This window comes from Helianthus annuus, chromosome 7, assembly GCF_002127325.2.
Source record: "Helianthus annuus cultivar XRQ/B chromosome 7, HanXRQr2.0-SUNRISE, whole genome shotgun sequence".
Lineage (NCBI taxonomy): Eukaryota > Viridiplantae > Streptophyta > Magnoliopsida > Asterales > Asteraceae > Helianthus > Helianthus annuus.
In genome coordinates, this window is record NC_035439.2 from 94,484,904 (window position 1) to 94,505,521 (window position 20,618).

At 41.9% G+C, this 20,618-nt stretch overlaps 1 protein-coding gene and 1 long non-coding RNA gene across 2 annotated transcripts; one reads left to right on the forward strand and one right to left on the reverse strand.

Annotated features, from left to right (window-relative positions):
- Nucleotides 1–455: 455 nt before the first annotated feature.
- Nucleotides 456–15,419, reverse strand: LOC110868036. Its single transcript, XR_002552136.2, has 2 exons — nt 15,050–15,419; nt 456–638 (listed from the first exon to the last, which is right to left on the reverse strand). It is a non-coding gene; the product is annotated as an uncharacterized LOC110868036 (long non-coding RNA).
- A 1,996-nt stretch (nt 15,420–17,415) lies between these two features.
- Nucleotides 17,416–18,122, forward strand: LOC110868035 (non-specific lipid-transfer protein-like). The gene is made up of 2 exons (XM_022117118.2): nt 17,416–17,822; nt 17,965–18,122. The coding sequence occupies exons 1-2, from the start codon at nt 17,482–17,484 to the stop codon at nt 17,972–17,974; spliced, it is 351 nt and encodes a 116-aa protein (XP_021972810.1). The 5' UTR covers nt 17,416–17,481; the 3' UTR covers nt 17,975–18,122.
- The last annotated feature ends 2,496 nt before the right edge of the window (nt 18,123–20,618 follow it).

Sequence of the window (20,618 nt, forward strand, 5' to 3'; positions counted from 1 at the left end):
AAAGAGTGGGACTAGTTATCGAGATCTGAGTTTCACCTCTAACTTGACAACATCGTACCCCAATAGCGTTGGTACTTATCCGCAGACAAGACCTACTAGAATAATATGGAGATTTTCCATCAAGGTTCGGATGTCACTCCTGACTTGAGGGAAAGTCTCGTGCAAAATGCAAACACTGATTAACAGTGTCTTCGAAGTATCAAGTGTATATTGTATCAGCCTTAGGAAAGGCATGTAAGTTTTACAGAGAATTGTGCTGCTAGGAAGCAGATACGGTAGAATGCATTAGTCTTAAACAACAAATAAGAGTCAAGATTCCTAGAACTATAGACTAGGGCAAGTATTCCTACTTATCCTAATTCCCTATAGTTATGGCTCTGATACCGATCTGTCACACCGCCACCGATGGCGGAAACATTGGAGTGCGAGCACTAAGCGTTCAGATTGCTCATGAGATCCCATAACACTAGAAATTTCATAATAGATTAAACTGATTCAACATTGTCTAAAACGAATAACCATCACATCAAGTATCAAATTACACCAAATATCAAATATTGTTCAAAGTTTAATTAACTACGTGGGTTTCTAAGCATCACCCTAGCTTGATTCACTTGTTTCCACAGCATCCTATCAGCCTGCAACATGTATTAAAATAGAGTCAGTACAAAATGTACCGGCGAGTATACAAGTTTGAGTATATAGAGTGATAGATTAAAACAACTCATATCCACAATGTGAGTAATAAAATAGTTTCAGCCGTGCTAGTGTCGCAGTCCAACCAGTGATAGTCCAAGTATCCCGATGCTTTTGTGTTTACCCAAGACTCAAGGTAAACTAGAATCCTCCTAACAATACCCCTGAGAATAATGGGGAAGTGCATCTCCTATAGCGCTACTATTGTTAAGGCGGAACTACACACTCTGGATTAAAAGTCACATAGCACAAAATCAAGAGTCAAGAATCACAAGTTTCACGTACACATAGGATTGAGTTTAGATTCAAAAGTATCAAGTTTCGGAGTTTATAGAATACATGTTACATCCCAAAGTTTAAAACAAAAAGGGACCGAGTATACTCACAGTGATTGCTTAACAGTTAAGACCGTTATTGGATCAAAGGGAGCACTTTTAAGATTATCCTGATTAGATTACAACGGATAAGTGTCGAACAAAAACAACGATATTGCACAAGTATCGGATTATTCACTGGATCGGATGGCTGTCCGATCGGATCACCAGTCGATTGAAGTGACCAATGTGTGAGAGAACGGATGGCTATCCGATCCGATTACCACTCGATTCAAGTGTAATTGTTGCTAAGTGTCTTGGTTACTTTGATCGGATGGCTGTTCGATTGGATTGTCATTCGATCAAAGGTCCCAAAGTTTCAAGTTTCTGAAAAAGTTTCTATGTGTTGAAAGGTTGAGAGACAAGTGTCACCTGATCGAGTGGTTGTTCGATCGGATGGCTATCCGATCGGATTGCAGCTCGATCGAGTGATCCTTGTTCTGTCTAAAATTCTGCGAAGTTTCCAAGTTTCTAGATTAATGATGATGGCACGGTACGTACTGAGACAATGGTAAGCTCATCAATATACAACTGTTCTGATCGGATGCGATTCACCCCTGTCCGATCAGTCGTCTGTTCATAACGAGTTTATGTCGGAATCCGTATTATGGTCGTCATCTCTGGCAACAATCCGTTCCCAGACCAACTCCAGACTATCCATCAAGTCTACAGTCCGTTTAGATCCGGATCCCACCGTTTAAAGTGAAAGATTGAAGAAAAGATGAAGATAACTTAAGTTTTTATTATGAAAAAACCTAGTTCTAGCTTAGATTCGGTGAAAAACACATGGAATTCCTCATATCTGAGCTAGATCTTACCAGGAATAACATCATTTGGTAGTTTGTACAAACCACCATGATGACGTCATCCTCAAGAACTCAGATTTAAGAGATTTCACGGTGAAAAAGTGTGATTTCAAAGGAGAATCACGTAGAGAATGAAGTGTAGATCAAGAAAGTACAAGATTCTAGTGTAAAACGTACCGGAATCGCCGAGAAATCGAAGAAATGTAGTGTGCGAGCGTCTGAGTCGAGTGAGGCTGTCACATCAGTGAAGGACTGATGTGACAGGCCTATTTATAGTGTGGGAGAAGGACTAGGGCGGTGTGCAGCGGATCGGATGGCGGGTCGATCGAGTGGCCATCCGATCGGATTGCCACTTGGTCAATCCTATCCTTTCCGCGTCCTCGTCTTTGATTCGTTTTTTGTGTTAGATTAAGCGTTGCATTGCGTATTAGTTGGTAAAAGTATCACATGACTAGATTACATCATAAACACCAAAAGTTTCCAAGTTTAATAGATTCCGCTAGTGACAAAACTCCAGTCTCTCGTTCAACCTAGAATCAAGTTTCACGAGTCTCAAGAGTCAAGCACCAATTAAGTATCAAGAATCAAGAGTAAAGAATCAAGTCTCATAGAATCATAGTTTAAGTATCAAGAATCAAGATTCTAGCATCATATAGACTCACAAAGTTTCACAAGTATCAAAAGTATCAATATTACATAGATTAAGGACTAAAGCTTGACAATAGGCAAAGTCCAGGGACTAAACTTGCCAAAATCCTAAAGTTTAGGGTCGCAGGGCGTTACAATCCTCTCCTCCATAACGGTCAGAGTTGGATGTATACCTGAGCCACCAGTTCCGGGGAAAACCCTCCCTCCCGAAGGCCCACTGCGTAGTGTTTTATTATTATTTAAAAAATAATAATCAAATTAGTATTGGGCTCAATAAACCTAATGCCAATTGGGCTAAATTTTAAACCAAAAAAATTATTAGTAAATGGGCCTATATTGAAATTGGTGTGTGTCTACTATTTAAAAAAAAAATAACATATACATATTAGATTTTTTTAAATCGTGTGCCCCTTGAAATCACAGCCTTGTGCGAAGTTCCTCCCCGCACACCATCAAACCCGCCACTGCCACTGGTTATTAGATGGGTAAATTGAACATGATTCAAACGCCACCTAGTAGTGGAACTTGTGTAAAAGCACGCCTTCTAAGTATTCTTTTGCAGCAACAAATATAATAGTTGATGACAAAATATCGATTTTCACTGTGTTATATCTATATAGTCATGTTATAATGATTTCACACATATAACCATGAGATACATGGAATCTTGACCACTTATCTACTTTTGATCATGTAGCATAATTTTTTTCTCATAAATAACGATGTATTCCTCATATAATGATATTATAAAACAGAAACATAGACACCTTGGTCACTTATGTTTTATGGTATAGTTCCTGATGTGAGTTATGAATATATGCTAATTCATTTTTCGTGCTTTTAAGAAAGTCTCCTAGTTAAGTTTTTTGTGTTTAAATCTTCTCTGTAGCATTAAGAAACTTTGGTTGCTTGTGAGTTGTGTCTTTGTCTTGTATGAAAAATTCTAATAATTTAATAGCCATACTGCCAAATGTGTTTTAATTGGTTAATTATATATAAAAAGGGTTACAAGTTTTAAAAAAGTTAGTTATGTTTTCTAGAGAAGTAAAACTTTATGTAATTATTTTCACATTCAAAATAGATTGCTCCAGTCTATGATTATGCTTTATAAACTGAAGAAACACGAAATCACCGCCGAGATGATTGGACCGCTTTCTACATGAGGGTGAAGAATCACACCTTGTTCTTCCTCTTGAACCTAGATCTGCAATGGAGAAGAGAAGAAAATGGAGTTGTAGAGATTGCCGGTAGGAGAAGACTCTCCTGTTTCCAGCTACAAAAAGTGTGGCGGCTCCATTTCATCTGCCCTAATCAAGAGGTGAACACCTCTTTATATAGGTGATATGGGCCTCCCCTAACCTCAATGGGCCAGGCCCAGTTAGGGGGCATCTCTACAAATCTCCAGCCCAAAGTAGTGTAAACTACATCGCGTTGGGCCTCGCGGTTGGGTTAGTAAGCAACAATAATAAATAATTAATATAAAAGCAACAAGTAACGGGAAGCCCGACCGCTCGGGTCGGGTCTAGTACCGTACCCCATCAAGTCCCCCAGTCTAGTGCTGCTCCCGCGTGCAAGCGTGGTAGGAGTACTAGACTTGTTAGGAGTGCTTGAAAGTAAGAATTGAGTTTTAGGCTTACCAGTCGGCCGGGTGCGGGAAGCTTGTTGCGTCTGTCTTTCGCTGTAAGTAGATATAATGGAGCGGTGAATATTACATGATACTGGTTGGGCAAACCTGGCGCACGCTGATTGGTTGCAGGCGGTTGCTATTGTCGGTCTCTGTCATCAGCCAGTTGTGGAGATCGTGGGGCAGGTGTCTCTGCCTCGTGATTGGTACACGCAGGTGTCCTTGAGTACTTTTTGTCTCCTGCAGGTCGGATGATCGTGGAGCATGATTGAGCAGAGTCTGGAGGATGCGGATTGGCTCTTTTCGTCTGCCATTTGTACCCTTTGTACTTTTAAGATGCCTTTACGCCACATCCTCGCGCGACCCTTGCTGCGCATGATACTGGCCTGCGCAAGGTATGGGCGCTTGGAGGCTTGACTTCAGGATGCTAAGTTGTTGATTTGGCCTCTTTAGACCCCGCGCGACGCTGTCGAGTGTTGCCCTACCCGCGCGAGGTGGAGATCAAAATGCAGTTGATTAAGGAGTATGGTCCGTCACGCGACCTGGAGGAAGAATTGCGCGGCTTTTTGGGACCATACCCCTTCAAGTCCCCCTAGTCCAGTGCTGCACCATGCGCGAAGTAAATGGTTGGAGCTCTGGACTTAGAAAAAAGAAGTTAGATGCTTTGATGGTGCTTGCTTGATCCTGGTTGATGGCGTGCGTATAATTGTACTGGCGCACTACCATGAGCTTGTCATGGTTGCGCGTACGTGGTTAGGTCTTGTGCACGAGTCTTGGAATTGGCTGAGTGTTTCACGGTTGAGTGTGGTTAGGGCCCAACATGCGTATGACTGATGCAGCATTTGGGACCATACCACTCCAGTGGGTGAAATTCTGGACTAAATGAGTGTCTCCCTTTCGGGTGATTTTCGAGTGTGGGATAACTGTAGCAGTGCGCACACAGCCATGTGGCTACTCTAAAATATTCACCTTTTGTGACTTCGCATGGTGCGCGTGTCTTAGGCCATAAAGCATACGTATGTATATAGTCTTTAAATCTGTGTAAATTGTTGTCTACAATATTTGCACGTGTTAATCCACTTTGAACAGGTTATCGCGAATGAGAATTGGCATAAAGTTGCGTCAGGATAATGAAGTGGAAACCCGAGGCTGCGCTAGTCCTCTGGTGTGCCGCGACGACAATGTGGCGTGAAGCAAGGAGATGTGGCTTGTCTTGAAGATTGTAGGTGTAAGCGAAACTTTATTTTAGCCAATGTGTTTTTGCGTATACCCAAAGTGGTGCGTGCATTTGTAGCACAGTTTACGTTTTGTAAGCGTTTACCTATGTGGCTAGGCATGCGCGCGCGGGCCACACACACGTTCGTATGTAAAGCAGCAGGGCCGCATGGAGATTAGGGTGCTTGTATGTGTAGCAGCAAACTTGCCTGGAGACTAGTGTGCTCATATATAAATGAGCATGCGCGTATGGCGAGTGGCGACCTACGTGCTCATATGTGGAGCATCAGGATCGCGTGGAGGCTGAGGTACTCGTATGTAGAGCAGCAGGCTCGTATGGAGATTAGGGTGCTCGCGTATAAAGGAGCATGCGCGTATGGCGGCTTACGTGCTCGTAAGTAAAGGAGCAAGCGCGTGGACGGCGACTTACGTGCTTGTATGTAAAGGAGCATGCGCGGATCGCGACTTACGTGCTCGCATGTAAAGTAGTATGCGCGCGAGGCAACTTACGTGCTTGTATGTAAAGGAGCATGCGCGGATCGCGACTTACGTGCTTGTATGTAAAGAAGCATGCGCGGATGGCGACTTACGTGCTCGTATGTAAAGTAGTATGCGCGCGAGGCGACTTACGTGCTTGTATGTAAAGGAGCATGCGCGGATCGCGACTTACGTGCTTGTATGTAAAGAAGCATGCGCGGATGGCGACTTACGTGCTTGTATGTAAAGGAGCATGCGCGTGGCGACTTACGTGCTCGTATGTAAAGTAGTATGCGCGCGAGGCGACGTACGTGCTCGCTTGTAAAGGAGCATGCGCGCGTGGCGACTTACGTGCTCGTATGTGGAGCAGCGGGCTCGCATGGAGGCTGAGATGCTCGTATGTAGAGCAGCAGACTAGTATGGAGACCAGCGTGCTCGTATGTAAGGGTGCTTTTTAGGCTTTCAGCGGCGTGCGTGATGATCACTCGTTGCGTCTTACCGATCGAATGTATTACCAGTCCTACAAATAAGTTGACAAGGTAAGCCGTAATGACGAGTCTGATATATGGAAAGCATTGTACCGAAACGATGTCCTTAGGAGGTGCTCGTTCTATACATCCATACTCCGCAATATGTGAAAGCAATTCTGACCCCCCAAAGGGCGCTGCACCATGCTAGTCATTCAGTTCGTTGAGGCTAAATAGATGTTAGTAGCTTTGTAATAATATGGATAAGCAACAAATGTACATTATATAAACATACCGCAAGTAACGTGTATATGGCATGGTTCTTGAAATGAGATAAAAAAACATGTTTGCCAGTGGTTTTTATCTAACATAATTGTTAAATTGCCTTTGAGGACAGGACATGTGTCCCTCAAGAATGTCAAGTAATGGCATCATGATGATAGGCATGTCCCTAAAGTCAGAAACCATAAACTGTTTGTATGACATGTATATCTGACTAGTTCATATATTTAAATGGCTTCCATTTTCCATCTTTCTAGAAGATGAAATGATACTAGAAAACACCAGTTCAAATGCATTTGAATATAAAAGCAAGTATTTTAGATTGTTAAGTAATAAACTTCGTATATGGCATGAGTGGTTGCCAATGTATCCGAGTCTAATTATTGGAGCGTGATAAAATATTCACTTTAAACCAACGTCACTCACTTGGTGTCATGGATAATTGCAAAAGTCAATTTTTCAAAATTATAAGAGTTAAAAATTAGGTAACTAAAAAGAAAAATGTCCAGATTTTACTCGTGCGACGAAGTACTCGCGCGACGAAGTATGCTCGTGCTACAAAGTTTACTTGTGAGACGAGGGTTTACTTGCGCGGCGAAGTATGCTCGCGTAATGAAGTGTACCCGCGTGAACCAGTACTCGCGCGGCGAAGTATGCTTGTGCTACAGAGGTTACCCGCACGGCGAAGTATGCTCGTGTAACAAAGTTTACCCGCGCGACGATGTACTAGCGCGGCAAAGTATGCTCATAAATAATGTATCGCATTTAACATCATTATTAAATTGTCTGTTTTATGACATTATGATGACAATCATGCTTGTAAAGTCAAAGCCCCATTTTAGTTGGTGATGGGGTACGGTACTTAACCCGACCCGAGCGGTCGGACTTCCCGTTACTTATTGCTTTTATATTAATTATTTATTATTGTTGCTACTAACCCAACCGCGAGGCCCAACGCGCTGTAGTTTACTCTACTTTGGGTCGGGGCTTGTAGAGATAACCCCTAACTGGGCCTGGCCCATTGAGGTTAGGGGAGGCCCTTATCCCCCTATATAAAGAGGTCTTCACCTCTTGAATAGGGGAGGGCATATGGAGCCACCACACTTTTTGTAGCTGGAAAGAGGAGAATCTTCTCCTACCGGCAATCTCTACGGCTCCACTTTCTTCTCTTCTCCATTGCAGGTCTAGGTTCAAGAGGAAGAACAAGGTGTGATTCTTCACCCTCATGTAGAGCGCGGTCAAGTCATCCCGGCGGTGAACCTGTGTTTCTTCATTGGCGCCCACCGAGTATATGCTATACATTTGTTGATCACATCTCGTTTTATCCTCAGATCTTCAGATCTGTGTTCTTAGAGTCACACTCTCAATCTTCGAACGGAGAAACCCCACAGATCTGTGTTACTTTTCCCAAAACTTCTAGATCTGTGGTATTTCACTGATTTTAGTGTTTAAAAATCTAGATCCGACAATCACACCTCGTTTCTCTCTACTCGATTTTCAGATCTCATTCTTCTTACAAACTTCCAGATCTGTTTTATTAGAGCTCAAAAAAGGAAGTTATCGATAAACATTTCATGGATCTGTTCAGTGGTCAAGAAACGAGATTTATGTTTCTGATACACAACTGCATATTCCAGATCTGAATCCGGTCTCTTCTTTCTCTATTGCAATTTATTTTGCAACCTTTTTCTAGGATCTTGTGTTATCCTTATCCCATAATCACATGTACTAAAATGTGGTGGGTTTTATGTTAGTGATAAGAAACGTCATCGTTTGACGTATCACAGTAGCAAATGAAATGAAAAAAAAAATCTATAATGCACAACTTATGTTCCACCCATATTATTTTAATCATATTTCTAAACATTGATATATGATTTATAAGAACAAATCACGTGCTTTTGCAGTGGGTACAATTCATGCTGCACGATTTGTCTTGCTCATGGAGACATTTTCTGAATACATGACAGGCACCTAGAGTACTGTTAGTGCCAGTAGTAGCCACTATTTTATATATTTTCTATTTTAAAAGGACATCGTCCATAAGTATTATCCTCTCGTTTTGAGGAATGCTATCTTTGCAACACACTCGGGTATAAAATCTTCACGCTCCGCATATGCTTATATATCAGTAGTGCTAATTTTATGCCAGTGACTCTTCGATTTAGCAACTTAGGGCGGACGGTTTTTATCCCCGCGCAACCAGCCACACGCAACAAGACATGCCTCTGCTACCATGCGCAGCAAGACGTGCCACTGCCACCAAGCACAACTCACCACCGTCACTATAGACCAACTACAAAGGGAACAATATTTATCTACCTGACAAAGTGTTTCATGCGCAAGACTATGTCCGAGACACGTAATGAGACTAAAACGTCACCGTTCTTACAGCGGGAGTGCCCCGCAACCTGCAGTGGAAACGTCACCCTGCGCACGATGAACCGTCTTTTCTCTGACATGTTGCGCGACTGCGCGAGTAAGCTGCAAAACAAGGTACAACCTTTGACTCCATCTTTACTATAAATATCAAACAAGGCATAACCTCCGCCGAGCGAGCACACGCCTCCTGCGCGAGCTACTTCTGCATGCGCGAACAAGTTTCCCATGCACCGAACTAGCTCTGCTGCGCGACCATGCTCCGCTCTTTACCTGACAAGCTCCGCTGCGCGAGCACGCTGGACAAGCTCTGCTGCGCAAGCATGCTTTGTCCCGCCATAATGCATTATCAAACAATTGTAAACCTTGCGCCAAATGTTTTATCATAAAACGGTAAAAGAAACTAGAAAAGCTATGGTCTTTATCATGGAGGATTAAAAATTTAAAAGGCACGCATGAACTTGTTTTTGAGTCCGCAAGTTTTGTTTTTGAACTTTCACAACAACTTGCAATTCCATGCACAAAAGTCAACCTCCTAAATTTTTATGAAATGACACTTCTGACTCATTAGTGGCAGAAACCTTTTTGTCAGAGACCGACTTAAAGGAGCTTTTATCATATCACAGTATTTACAAAAACCACCCTCATAAACATGGTTAGTTGTGACACAACCCCTCATTTTAAACAAGGTTCACACATGAAAAGAAGTAATCATTTCAAACTCAATTCGTAAAAGGCCACTGGCCTAATTCTTTGGTATGAAAAAGATATTAACCGATGCATTTATTAAAGCCTTTATTTTAAAGAGGTCGAAACATTAGTGTCACGATGGGACCTATTCCTTGTAAGCACACACAACGCGGTTAAGGCGAAAAGCATGATTCATGTACTAGTGAACATTGATTGTCGGGATAAAAACGAGTGTTCGGCTTGTAAAAATTGTTTTATATTTGCTCATGATTTCAATGCTACTAACATTACTTAGTAGCTATAAACTGAGATACTAGCATGGAGGAACACCGTTTCAAGGTTCAAAATTGTTTTCCCATATTACGGTGTATGGATGTATAGAACGAACTCCTCCTAAGGACAAAGTTTCGGTACAGTGCGTTCCATATGCAAGACTCTTATTTACAATATATCTTGTCAACTTATTTTAAGTTCGAGAAGTACTAATAAAAGACTGGGCGTCTCATGATACACCAGCATTTGATAATGACTTTTGCAGGTTTGGGGACGCATTACATACAAGCACGTAAGTCGCCACACGCGCATGCTCATTTACTTACAAGTGTGCGCGCTGGTCTCCATACGAGTCTGCTGCTCTACATACGAGCATCTCAGTCTCCATACGAGTCTGCTGCTCTATATACGAGCATCTCAGCCTCCATGCGAGCCTGCTGCTCCGCACATGAGCACGTAAGTCGCCACGCGCGCACGCTCCTTTACATTTGAGCACGTAAGTCGCCACGCGCGCACGCTCCTTTACATTTGAGCACGTAAGTCGCCACGCGCGCACGCTCCTTTACATTTGAGCACGTAAGTCGCCACGCGCGCACGCTCCTTTACATTTGAGCACGTAAGTCGCCACGCGCGCACGCTTCTTTACATTTGAGCACGTAAGTCGCCACGCGCGCACGCTCCTTTACATTTGAGCACGTAAGTCGCCACGCGCGCACGCTCCTTTACATTTGAGCACGTAAGTCGCCATCCGCGCATGCTCCTTTACATTTGAGCACGTAAGTCGCCACGCGCGCATGCTCCGTGACATTTGAGCACGTAAGTCGCCATCCGCGCATGCTCCGTGACATTTGAGCACGTAAGTCGCCATCCGCGCATGCTCCTTTACATTTGAGCACGTAAGTCGCCACGCGCGCATGCTCCTTTACATTTGAGCACCTAAGTCGCCATCCGCGCAAGTTGCTTTACATACAAGCACGTAAGTCGCCACGCGCGCACGCTCGTTTACATTTGAGCACGTAAGTCGCCACGCGCGCATGCTTTTTGACATTTGAGCACCTAAGTCGCCATCCGCGCAAGTTGCTTTACATTTGAGCACGTAAGCCGCCACACACGCATGCTTTTTTACTTATGAGCACGTAAGTCGCCGACTGGCGCATGCTCTTTTACATACGAGCAAGTAAGTCGCCAAGCGCGCATGCTCCTGTACTTACGAGTGAGCACACATGCGCTAGCAGTCGCATGATCCTCCACATACGATCCCGTTAGTCGCCTCGCGCGCATACTCCATTAGTTACGAGCACGTAAATCATCATGTACGCAAGCTTTTTTACATACCAAAACGTCGATCTCCATACGAGTCTGTTGTTCTACTTACGATCATCTCAGCCTCCATGCGAGCCTTGCTGCTACACATGTAAGCACGCTAATCTCCACGTGACCCTGCTACTGTACACACGAGCGTGTGTGTTGCCCGCGCGCGCATGCTTAGCCATATATGAAAATGATTACAAAACGTAAACTGTGCTACAAATGCACGCACCACTTTGGGTATACGCAAAAACACATTGGCTGAAGTAAAGTTTCGTTTACACCTACAATCTTCAAGACAAGCCACATCTCCTTGCTTCACGCCACATTGTTGTTATGGCACAACGGAGGATTAGCGCAGGCTCGGGTCTCCACTTCATTATTCTTGACGCAACTTTATACCAATTCTCATTCGCAATAACCTGTTCAAAGTGGATTAACACGTGCAACTATTGTAGACAGCAGTTTACAAAGATCCAAACACTATATACATATGCTTCATGGCTTAAGACACGCGCGCACCTTGCGCTAACCAGCAGAGGTCACGCCATAGGGTGAATATTTTACAATAGCCACACGACTGTGCGCACCGCTAAAGCTGGGCCACATTCGCCTGACAGACGAATTGTCAGTGTCAGCATGATGATCGTTGTGTCAGTAGTCAACTCAAGGGTCGCCATCAAACGACATTTGCACCAACCTGTCATAATTCAAAATTCGAAGAATTTCCCGCTTAAACTTACAACGAGACTTCACACTGAAGCTAGCAAGGGTTGCGCCGTATGCATCATCAGTCGATGATCATGCGCCCCAACCCTCAAAAGCAACACCGATCAGTAAGCAAGCCTGGTGGCCGCGCCGTATTAATTGACAAACACTTACACGCGCACCGGCTACCATAACCTAACAAATGCTTCAAAGACCAATACGCTCTTTTTTCTTAGTCCAGAGCTCCAACCATTTACTTCGCGCATGGAAACAGCACTGGACTGGGGGGACTTGAAGGGTTATGGTCCCAAAAAGCCGCGCCGACCAATCAGGTCGCACGAAGGACCATACTACTTATATATTAATTTGACTAATCAAGAAACACCCTGAACGAAGGCCCTCAGCCCATCTCCTAAACTACTCCGACTAAAGATAAGGTCCTTCATACACAGGAAGGACCGTAGCTAAGCTCAGGAAGGATTAAGAAGATTAACCCTTATGGTCGAAACACGGGTTACTTAACTAACAAACCTAAAACTAGTTACGTATGCGCAACCTTGACAAGCTCATGGCAATGCGCCAATAGCAACTACCCGCAATCAGACGGTTCCGCCTTGTTTGCGCAATCAATTTCCATGATGAACAACCAGGGGATATTCATTATCCCATTTATCTCTACTCACAGTGAAGGACAGACGCAACAAGCATGGACAACAACTTTCCCGCATCTGGGTGACTGGTAAGCCTAAAACTCAATCTTTACTTTCGAGCACTCCTAACAAGTCTAGTACTCCTACCACGCTTGCACGCGGAGCAGCACTAGACTGGGGGACTTGATGGGGTACGGTACTTAACCCGACCCGAGCGGTCGGACTTCCCGTTACTTATTGCTTTTATATTAATTATTTATTATTGTTGCTACTAACCCAACCGCGAGGCCCAACGCGCTGTAGTTTACTCTACTTTGGGTCGGGGCTTGTAGAGATAACCCCTAACTGGGCCTGGCCCATTGAGGTTAGGGGAGGCCCTTATCCCCCTATATAAAGAGGTCTTCACCTCTTGAATAGGGGAGGGCATATGGAGCCACCACACTTTTTGTAGCTGGAAAGAGGAGAATCTTCTCCTACCGGCAATCTCTACAGCTCCACTTTCTTCTCTTCTCCATTGCAGGTCTAGGTTCAAGAGGAAGAACAAGGTGTGATTCTTCACCCTCATGTAGAGCGCGGTCAAGTCATCCCGGCGGTGAACCCGTGTTTCTTCAGTTGGTGTATAATCGACCTATTTGTTACTATAGTATGGCAGATTAAAGCAACTCTTTGTTGTAATGAGAATAATAATATTCTTGAAATTCTATTGTATCCAATTTTTGTCGGTTATTATTTTGATTTATGACAAGATAGTGGGACCACTAACTTGGTTCATGACAAAAGTGATAATTACTAAAAGTAGTAAACTGTCCTTGTCTAATATTTGAAGTGGGTACTTTGTGTGAAAACTCGAAAGTGGTTCTGCAAGTTTGAAAAAAAAAAAAGAAAACATATGAACTCAAAAATGAGTTCAGGCATGCGTTTTATCCTTTAAAATAAAGACTAGAGCTTTTCTAGCTTTTTCTACCGTTTTACGATCAAACATTTGGCGCAAGGGTTACTGACTGTTTGACAATGCCTTATGGCGTGCAGAGTATGCTTGCGCAGCAAGACGTGTCAGCCAAAGGGATAAATGTGCCCGCGCGGCAGATCTTGTCCGGCGAACGGGCAGAGCATGCTCACGCGGCGGGAGTACCCGCGCATGTAGAACTTGCTCGTGCATGAAGTGCTTGTTCATACGGTGGGATCGTATCTGCGCATGGAGACTAGCGACGCGGGAGTCGTGGCCGCGCACGAAGATCTTGCTCGCGCATGCATACTTGTTCATGCGGCGGGATCATACCCGCGCATGAAGACTAGTAACTCGGGAGTCGTGTCCGCGCACGAAGATCTTGCTCGCGCAACGGCCTCGCGCATGTATAACTTGTTCATGCGGCGGGGTCGTACCCGCGCATGAAGACTAGCAACGCGGGGGTTGTACCTTGTTTGAGACATAATATAGATGAAGGCAAAGCTGTACCTGGTTTGAAGACAACTTACGCCATACAGTGGCGGACCCAGAAATTTTTTTATGGGGGTGCGGAATATTTTAAAAGATTTTAGACCCCTAGGTATATAAAAAAATTCAGTTCATATTGGGTCGGGTCATGTAACACAAAAGAATATCAAGCTAAAATTTATATAATTATCAAAAACATGTCAAACGTCGTCACAAACATATTTAAAATGTCGCTCTATGAGTTTTCATTTTTTGAAATCTATCAAAACATCTAGAGCTACTTTTTCTAAGGAAGTCTTTCTCTGTATAAGATATACAACTAATTTCAACACTAAACACTTAAACAATTATATCACCAAACTTCATAATTTTCAACTTTAAAATCAAGCCCTAGTTTTAGTTGTTGATTCCTTCTAACTAACCATTTAAACACACTAAACTTTAACTAAAACAACAAAATCAACCAACTAAAGTTTCAAAAAACAACAAAACAACTAAAATTTCAAACTTTTTTAACAATTGTATTTCTCATAAAAATCCAAATAAAACAAGAAAACAAAAAAATAATCGAACCATGCCCGAAAATAGTGATAAGATGCTGTTTTCGTGAGTTTGGTGGCCGAAATTGCGGTGGGTTGGGTTGTTATATTTTAGTTCAAATTAGATTGTTAGATTGGGTTGGGCTTGAGTTATGGTGTGTTTATTGCGTTAAAGGTTACGAGAAAGTTAATTGGGTTAAATGAAAGGTAATTAGTTAAGTGGAAAGTTAATTAAGTTGTATTTAAAAAAATCAGTGTTTACGTAAATTTTTTAAAAATTCATAAGATTTTTTTTCCTAAGGGTGCGGTCGAAAATTCCAAGGGGTGCGAACGAAAATTTTCAAGGGGTGCGGTCAGGATTTTACTGGGAATTTAGCACTAAATTTTATTTTTTTCAAGGGGTGCGTCCGCCCACCTTAAAATAGATGTGGGTACGCCCCTGACGCCATATGATCGAGGAGTGGAAATTACAACGTACCATGAGCCTTAATCATTAGATGATGTGGAGGCTTACGAGCTGGAGGTGGTGGCCGGAACGTGTCCGCGCGCCGTGGTTGATGCTGTAGATGACAACTGGTTTTGATGCGCTGGAGTTGGCAGGTTAGTTGTTGCGCGCGACGTGGTTAACGCCGGAGATGGTAGGTGTTTGCAAGCGACATGGTTGATGCCGGGTGTTTGAAGCGCAAGTGATACAAACAGGGCGCATAATGGGTGCCGTTGACACAACTTCTGGCTTAACGTTGCTGGTAATGAATTGTGTGGAGGCGGAGATATTGTTTTATCGTTCGCGTGGATGCTTGATCAGAGGTAGAGTCCCTTGCATGATGACAAAGTATAGGTGTAAAGTAGGGAACACTAGTACACTTTTACCTGTCAAATGTCAGTATATGTCTCCTCACAAAATATGCATGTGCAATAAGGGTTATACCTTATGCAACATGATTTGTAACTTGACAACTGTACATCTTTTCTAAAAAAAAGTTTGCAAATTAGAGAATAATAATAATAATCCTTCTTTGAATGGAATTGGATCTTTGTGCCAAAAGTTTGCAAATTAGAGAATAATAATAATAAACCGACTTTAATTAAAAAAAAAATCTAAATATTATCAAAGAAATATATTGCTTCAGTCTATGATTATGTTTCATAAACCGACTATAATAAAAAAAAAATTCTAAATATTATCAAAGTTCCTAATGAAGGTACTTCAGACTATGGTAGTCTTGTTCAGCCGCAGTGATGAACACATAACAAACATTTGTGATGAAAAAAAAAGTAGGCTTTGAGTTAATAAGACTTGGATGAGACCAGTGGCGAAGCTTGACGTTTTCGACGGGGGGTCGGAAAACGTATGTACCCAAAATTTCTATAGAATCGGGGGGTCGAAAACGTATATACCCAAAAATTTCTATACGAAAACTACATATATAACACTACTGAGCAAAAAGTTCGGGGGGTCGGGCGCCCCTCCCGGCCCCTTCAAAGCTTCGCCAATGGATGAGACCTTACTACTTTACTCATGGGAAATGGTTGGTCACTGCATTAAGGCTATAGGGTGTGAGGGGCATGGTTGGGTCATTAATCGCCACGTAGGACCATTAATGAATTGCTACACCATCCCCTTGTCTCATCCACCATGATTCCCATGGATTAAACCATGACAACCATGAGCCTACTTTCCATATTTAATATTTTCTTTTCTTTTCACAAAAATAAATTAAAGTAAGATAATAGTGGTTTGAGTCATGACCACACCCTTAGGGTAGTGGTTTTGGATGATGGATTAGAAGTAGGTGACATGGCATTGATGTGGAGGGTCATGCTGATCATGAGGGTCATGACCGTACCCTATAGCCTAATAACTTGTTTCTGTATGGAAAGTTGTCTAAAGATGTGTATATGTCTAGAATGGTATTTTTTGTATTAACTTGTTTCTGTATGGAAAGTTGTCTAAAGATGTGTATATGTCTAGAATTGTATTTTTTGTAATAACTTGTTTCTGTATAGAAAGTTGTCTAAAGATGTGTATATGTCTAGAATGGTATTTTTTGTAATAAAAATGAGACACAAGATGGTAAGTTAGTTAAACATTTGTATGGTTTAAAACAAGCTTTAATAAAATAGAATAAGAAGGTAACATGTTGCTAGCAATTGGTTTGTGTAAAGTAATTATTTTTAGTTTGTGAAATTTGATAATAATTTGTTTATCCCTCTATTCGTTTACGTTGATGATATTATTATTACCAGCAACGTAAAGTTGTTTTCGAGTATACGAAGTTCTTGATTAAACATCTACGAAAACGAAAGTATCGTATTGCGATCGAAGCTCTTGAGGCAAATGACGGAATTTGTGTTGTCTCAAAGTATTGTGTTAAGTACTCATTTCGGAGTTTTTGATTCTAAACCAGTTAATCTTACAATCTAAAAAAATCTTTAATTATTTCAGATAAATTAAATATGATTTTGTGTCGGCAAATGTACCTTTCTTTTTATTCAGATTTGCAAATTGTACTAGCAGACTATGTTTATGTATACAATGTGTTTGTTCTTTATGTTATTAAATGATTGTTTGTGTTAATATGGTTATTAAAAAGTTTTTATCATAATAAAGACTAGAAAACTCTTGTCAGTAAGGATAGGTTTTTGTCATCTATAATTGGATTCAACCATTAATAATATCGTTGAAATAGATTACTAACACAAGCAGCAAGTTCAATTAACTTTACACAAAGTTAGGAAAGATCATACATCATAAACATTAAATGTCTCATTTATGTTGGTCCCTACCTCACATGAACATGCAAAAAAAAAAAAAAAAAAACCAATATAAATATGCACCTTGTGACAATGCATCATGCACCAACATAACTTCTAAGTTTAATACACTTTTAGTGTCGATATACTAGCAAAATGGCGAAGATGGTCATGACGGTTGTGTGTCTTGTACTCGCTTGCATGGTGGTGGTGGCACCATGTGCTGAGGCTATTAGCTGCGGTCAGGTGGTCAGCTCCTTGGCGCCATGCTTAGGGTACCTAATGAAAGGGGGTCCTGTGCCACCGGCTTGTTGTGGTGGAGTTAAAGGACTCAATAATGCTGCAAAGTCGACTCCTGACCGTCAGACTGCCTGCGGATGCTTAAAGAGTGTGTATGCGTCCAACTCTGGCATTAATCTCGGCTTTGCAAGCAGCCTCCCGGGGAAATGTGGCGTCAACATCCCTTACAAGATCAGCCCTAGCACCGACTGCTCCACGTATGTTTGAACTTTAAACTTCAAATTTACACTTCTGTTTAATTCTTGATTTTTTTTTTTAATTTTTTAATTTTTTATTTTATTTATTTAATTTTTTTTTTTTTTTTTGAATTTGGTTTTAAAGTTTAACCCATTTTTGCAGCGTTCATTAAGGCCGGAACTTATGCATGAAGGGAATATTAGAAGCATATGGTGTATTTGGCTATAAGCCTATAAATAATGCTCTTGTTATCTCTCACAGTGTCTTTGGCTGTAAAGGGCAACACTTTATTAATAAAACAAGTAGTTTTATTTCCAAAATGAACTGATCTACATCTGCTATGAACCATATGCAACTGAAGTATGACTTATGTGGAAAATGGTTACAGTAGCAACCATAGCGCTTAACTGATACGACAATAGTAGCATCCAAGTGGTCCATTAGTAGTAGCACCCAATGGACAGAACTTGTGGAACATGACCCATAAACCATAACAAATGATAAGCACATACTGTGTAGCAGTGGCGGATCCAGAAACGTTTTCCAGCGGGTTCCTTTTGATAGATTCTCAATACTTTTCAACATTTTTTTCCAAATCATACAAGGCTTCCACTAATTTTTTCCATTTTTTTTCAAACCGAGGGGGTTCCCAGGAACCCCAAAACACCCATGGATCCACCCCTGTTGTGCAGACCAACTATAGCCGGTGACAAGTGACCACCATTAACGACTAGAGTCGTTAAAATTTCTCATGTTGACTAGAACACGTTTTGACTAATTACTATGCTATGCTAACACGTAAAAAGGGTTATTAAGAAATATATGCTAAAAAGAATACAGGTCAAATAAAAATGCAAGATTATATAATTTCAATAATAATCGAACTTTTTTAATGAAAAGGTTTAAGAGGTTTCATGCAATTAAAAATACATTTTATGTGGACCATGCCATTATAGCCCAGTGGCATTTTGGGTGGGATAAGGCCTAGGGACAGGTCCTGAGTTCGATTCTCATAGGGGTTTTTTTTCCAGATTTATTGGGTTTTCTCCTAAATTAGTGTATAGACATTATTGCCTAGTGAAGATGGATATGATCGGGTAGTTCCGCTAGTAGCACGATGATACTCTACTGGTCCGTTAGTGATCCTTCCATTAAAAAAATACATTTTATGTGAGTTTTGGTCTGTCAATCTTTTCTTGTTCCAATTTTTATATTGTGTTAAATTTGATTACAAAAGCTATGAAATAATAATGCTAAATTACTAATATAATTTATAAGACCAGTGGGTATGGGAGGCTCATCCCCATGAGTATAGGCTGTCACGTCACCGCCACGTAGGAGAGGCTTGGAGACGATGGACCTATGGGTGGGGGATGAACCCCTTTATATATATATATATATATATATATAGGGGACCGCTAGAATGAGAACCACCTCGAGTTGTAAGAACCGCGAGAACTACACCGTACGGGGCGAGGTGGACCAAATTTTTTTTTCAAAAACGTAGATGCATGTATTATAAACATATTCGTAAAAAATTTAAAAAAAATGCCGTACGCGTAGTTTTTTACACCACAAGTTTGTGGTTTACGAGTTCCGTAAATTTACGGAACTCGTAAACCACAAACTTGTGGTGTAAAAAACTACACGCAGGACATTTTTTTTTTTAATTTTTTTTTACGAATGTGTTTATAATACATGGATCTACGTTTTTGAAAAAAAAAATTGGTCCACCTCGACCCGGATCAAGTAGTTCTCGCGGTTCTTACAACTCGAGGTGGTTCTCATTCTAGCAGCCCCCTATATATATATATATATATATGTGTGTGTGTGTGTGTGTGTGTGTGTGTGCGCGCGCGCGTGTGTGTGCGCGCGTGTGTGTGTGTGAGGAGAGAGGAAGTTGGCCCGCCATCATCGGATTGGGGAGGACGATTTGGACGGGGCTGGGACGGCGACGGGCATGGGGGGTGGTCTTTTTGGGGCGGCGGCGGGAGGACGGGCCGGAGGACGGAGCCCATACCCTCTGGTCTAAAGGGCTTAGAATGTAAGCATTAAAATTACACTTTGGACCACATGCAGAGGTGCAAAAAAAACGGAACTGTACCTGGGAAAAAACCTGGAATCGGGTATTTTTATAACCGGGTATTTAGTAACCAAACCCGAAACCGACCCTACCCGTAGGGTACGCATAGGGTATTCATTTTAGGACCAAAACCCGAACCTGGAATCGGAACCGATTTGTACCCGACTATATCCGATAACCGGTTCTGTGACACCCTCAAAAATCCACAAGCGTAGTATTACCACGAGGCGTGTGACTGAACAGGATCATACCACCAATCATACTGAACATTAAGTAAAGTAAAGTAAAACCAACGCAAACAAAACGTTTAGTGTTCACAAAACCAAAGTCCAAAACCAAGTTTAAAAGTTAGCGGAAGCATAACCATTAATAGTTTAAAAGCATAAAGTGTAATGTTAGGAATCCAACAGTTGATTCCTAGCCACAACGTCCACTCCTCGTGCAAGCTCCATCGATGTACCTAGCAACCTGCAAAGCATGCAGTAGTGTGTCAACAAAAAGTTGGCGAGTTCACAGTTGGTTGTTCGTTTTAATGTTGTTCCAAAAACCATAAGTTGTTAAGTTTCTTGTTTTTTATAAAAACATGCCATGGGGAGCTACCCCACTGTTTTACACCACTAGACCCATTACCATATCGACTACTGATTGAAGTTATGTTGAGTACCCCAAGTCAATGTTTATCATCATTGACTAAGTGCCCAAGTATATTAGTCCACGCCCGTCCTCTGCGGCA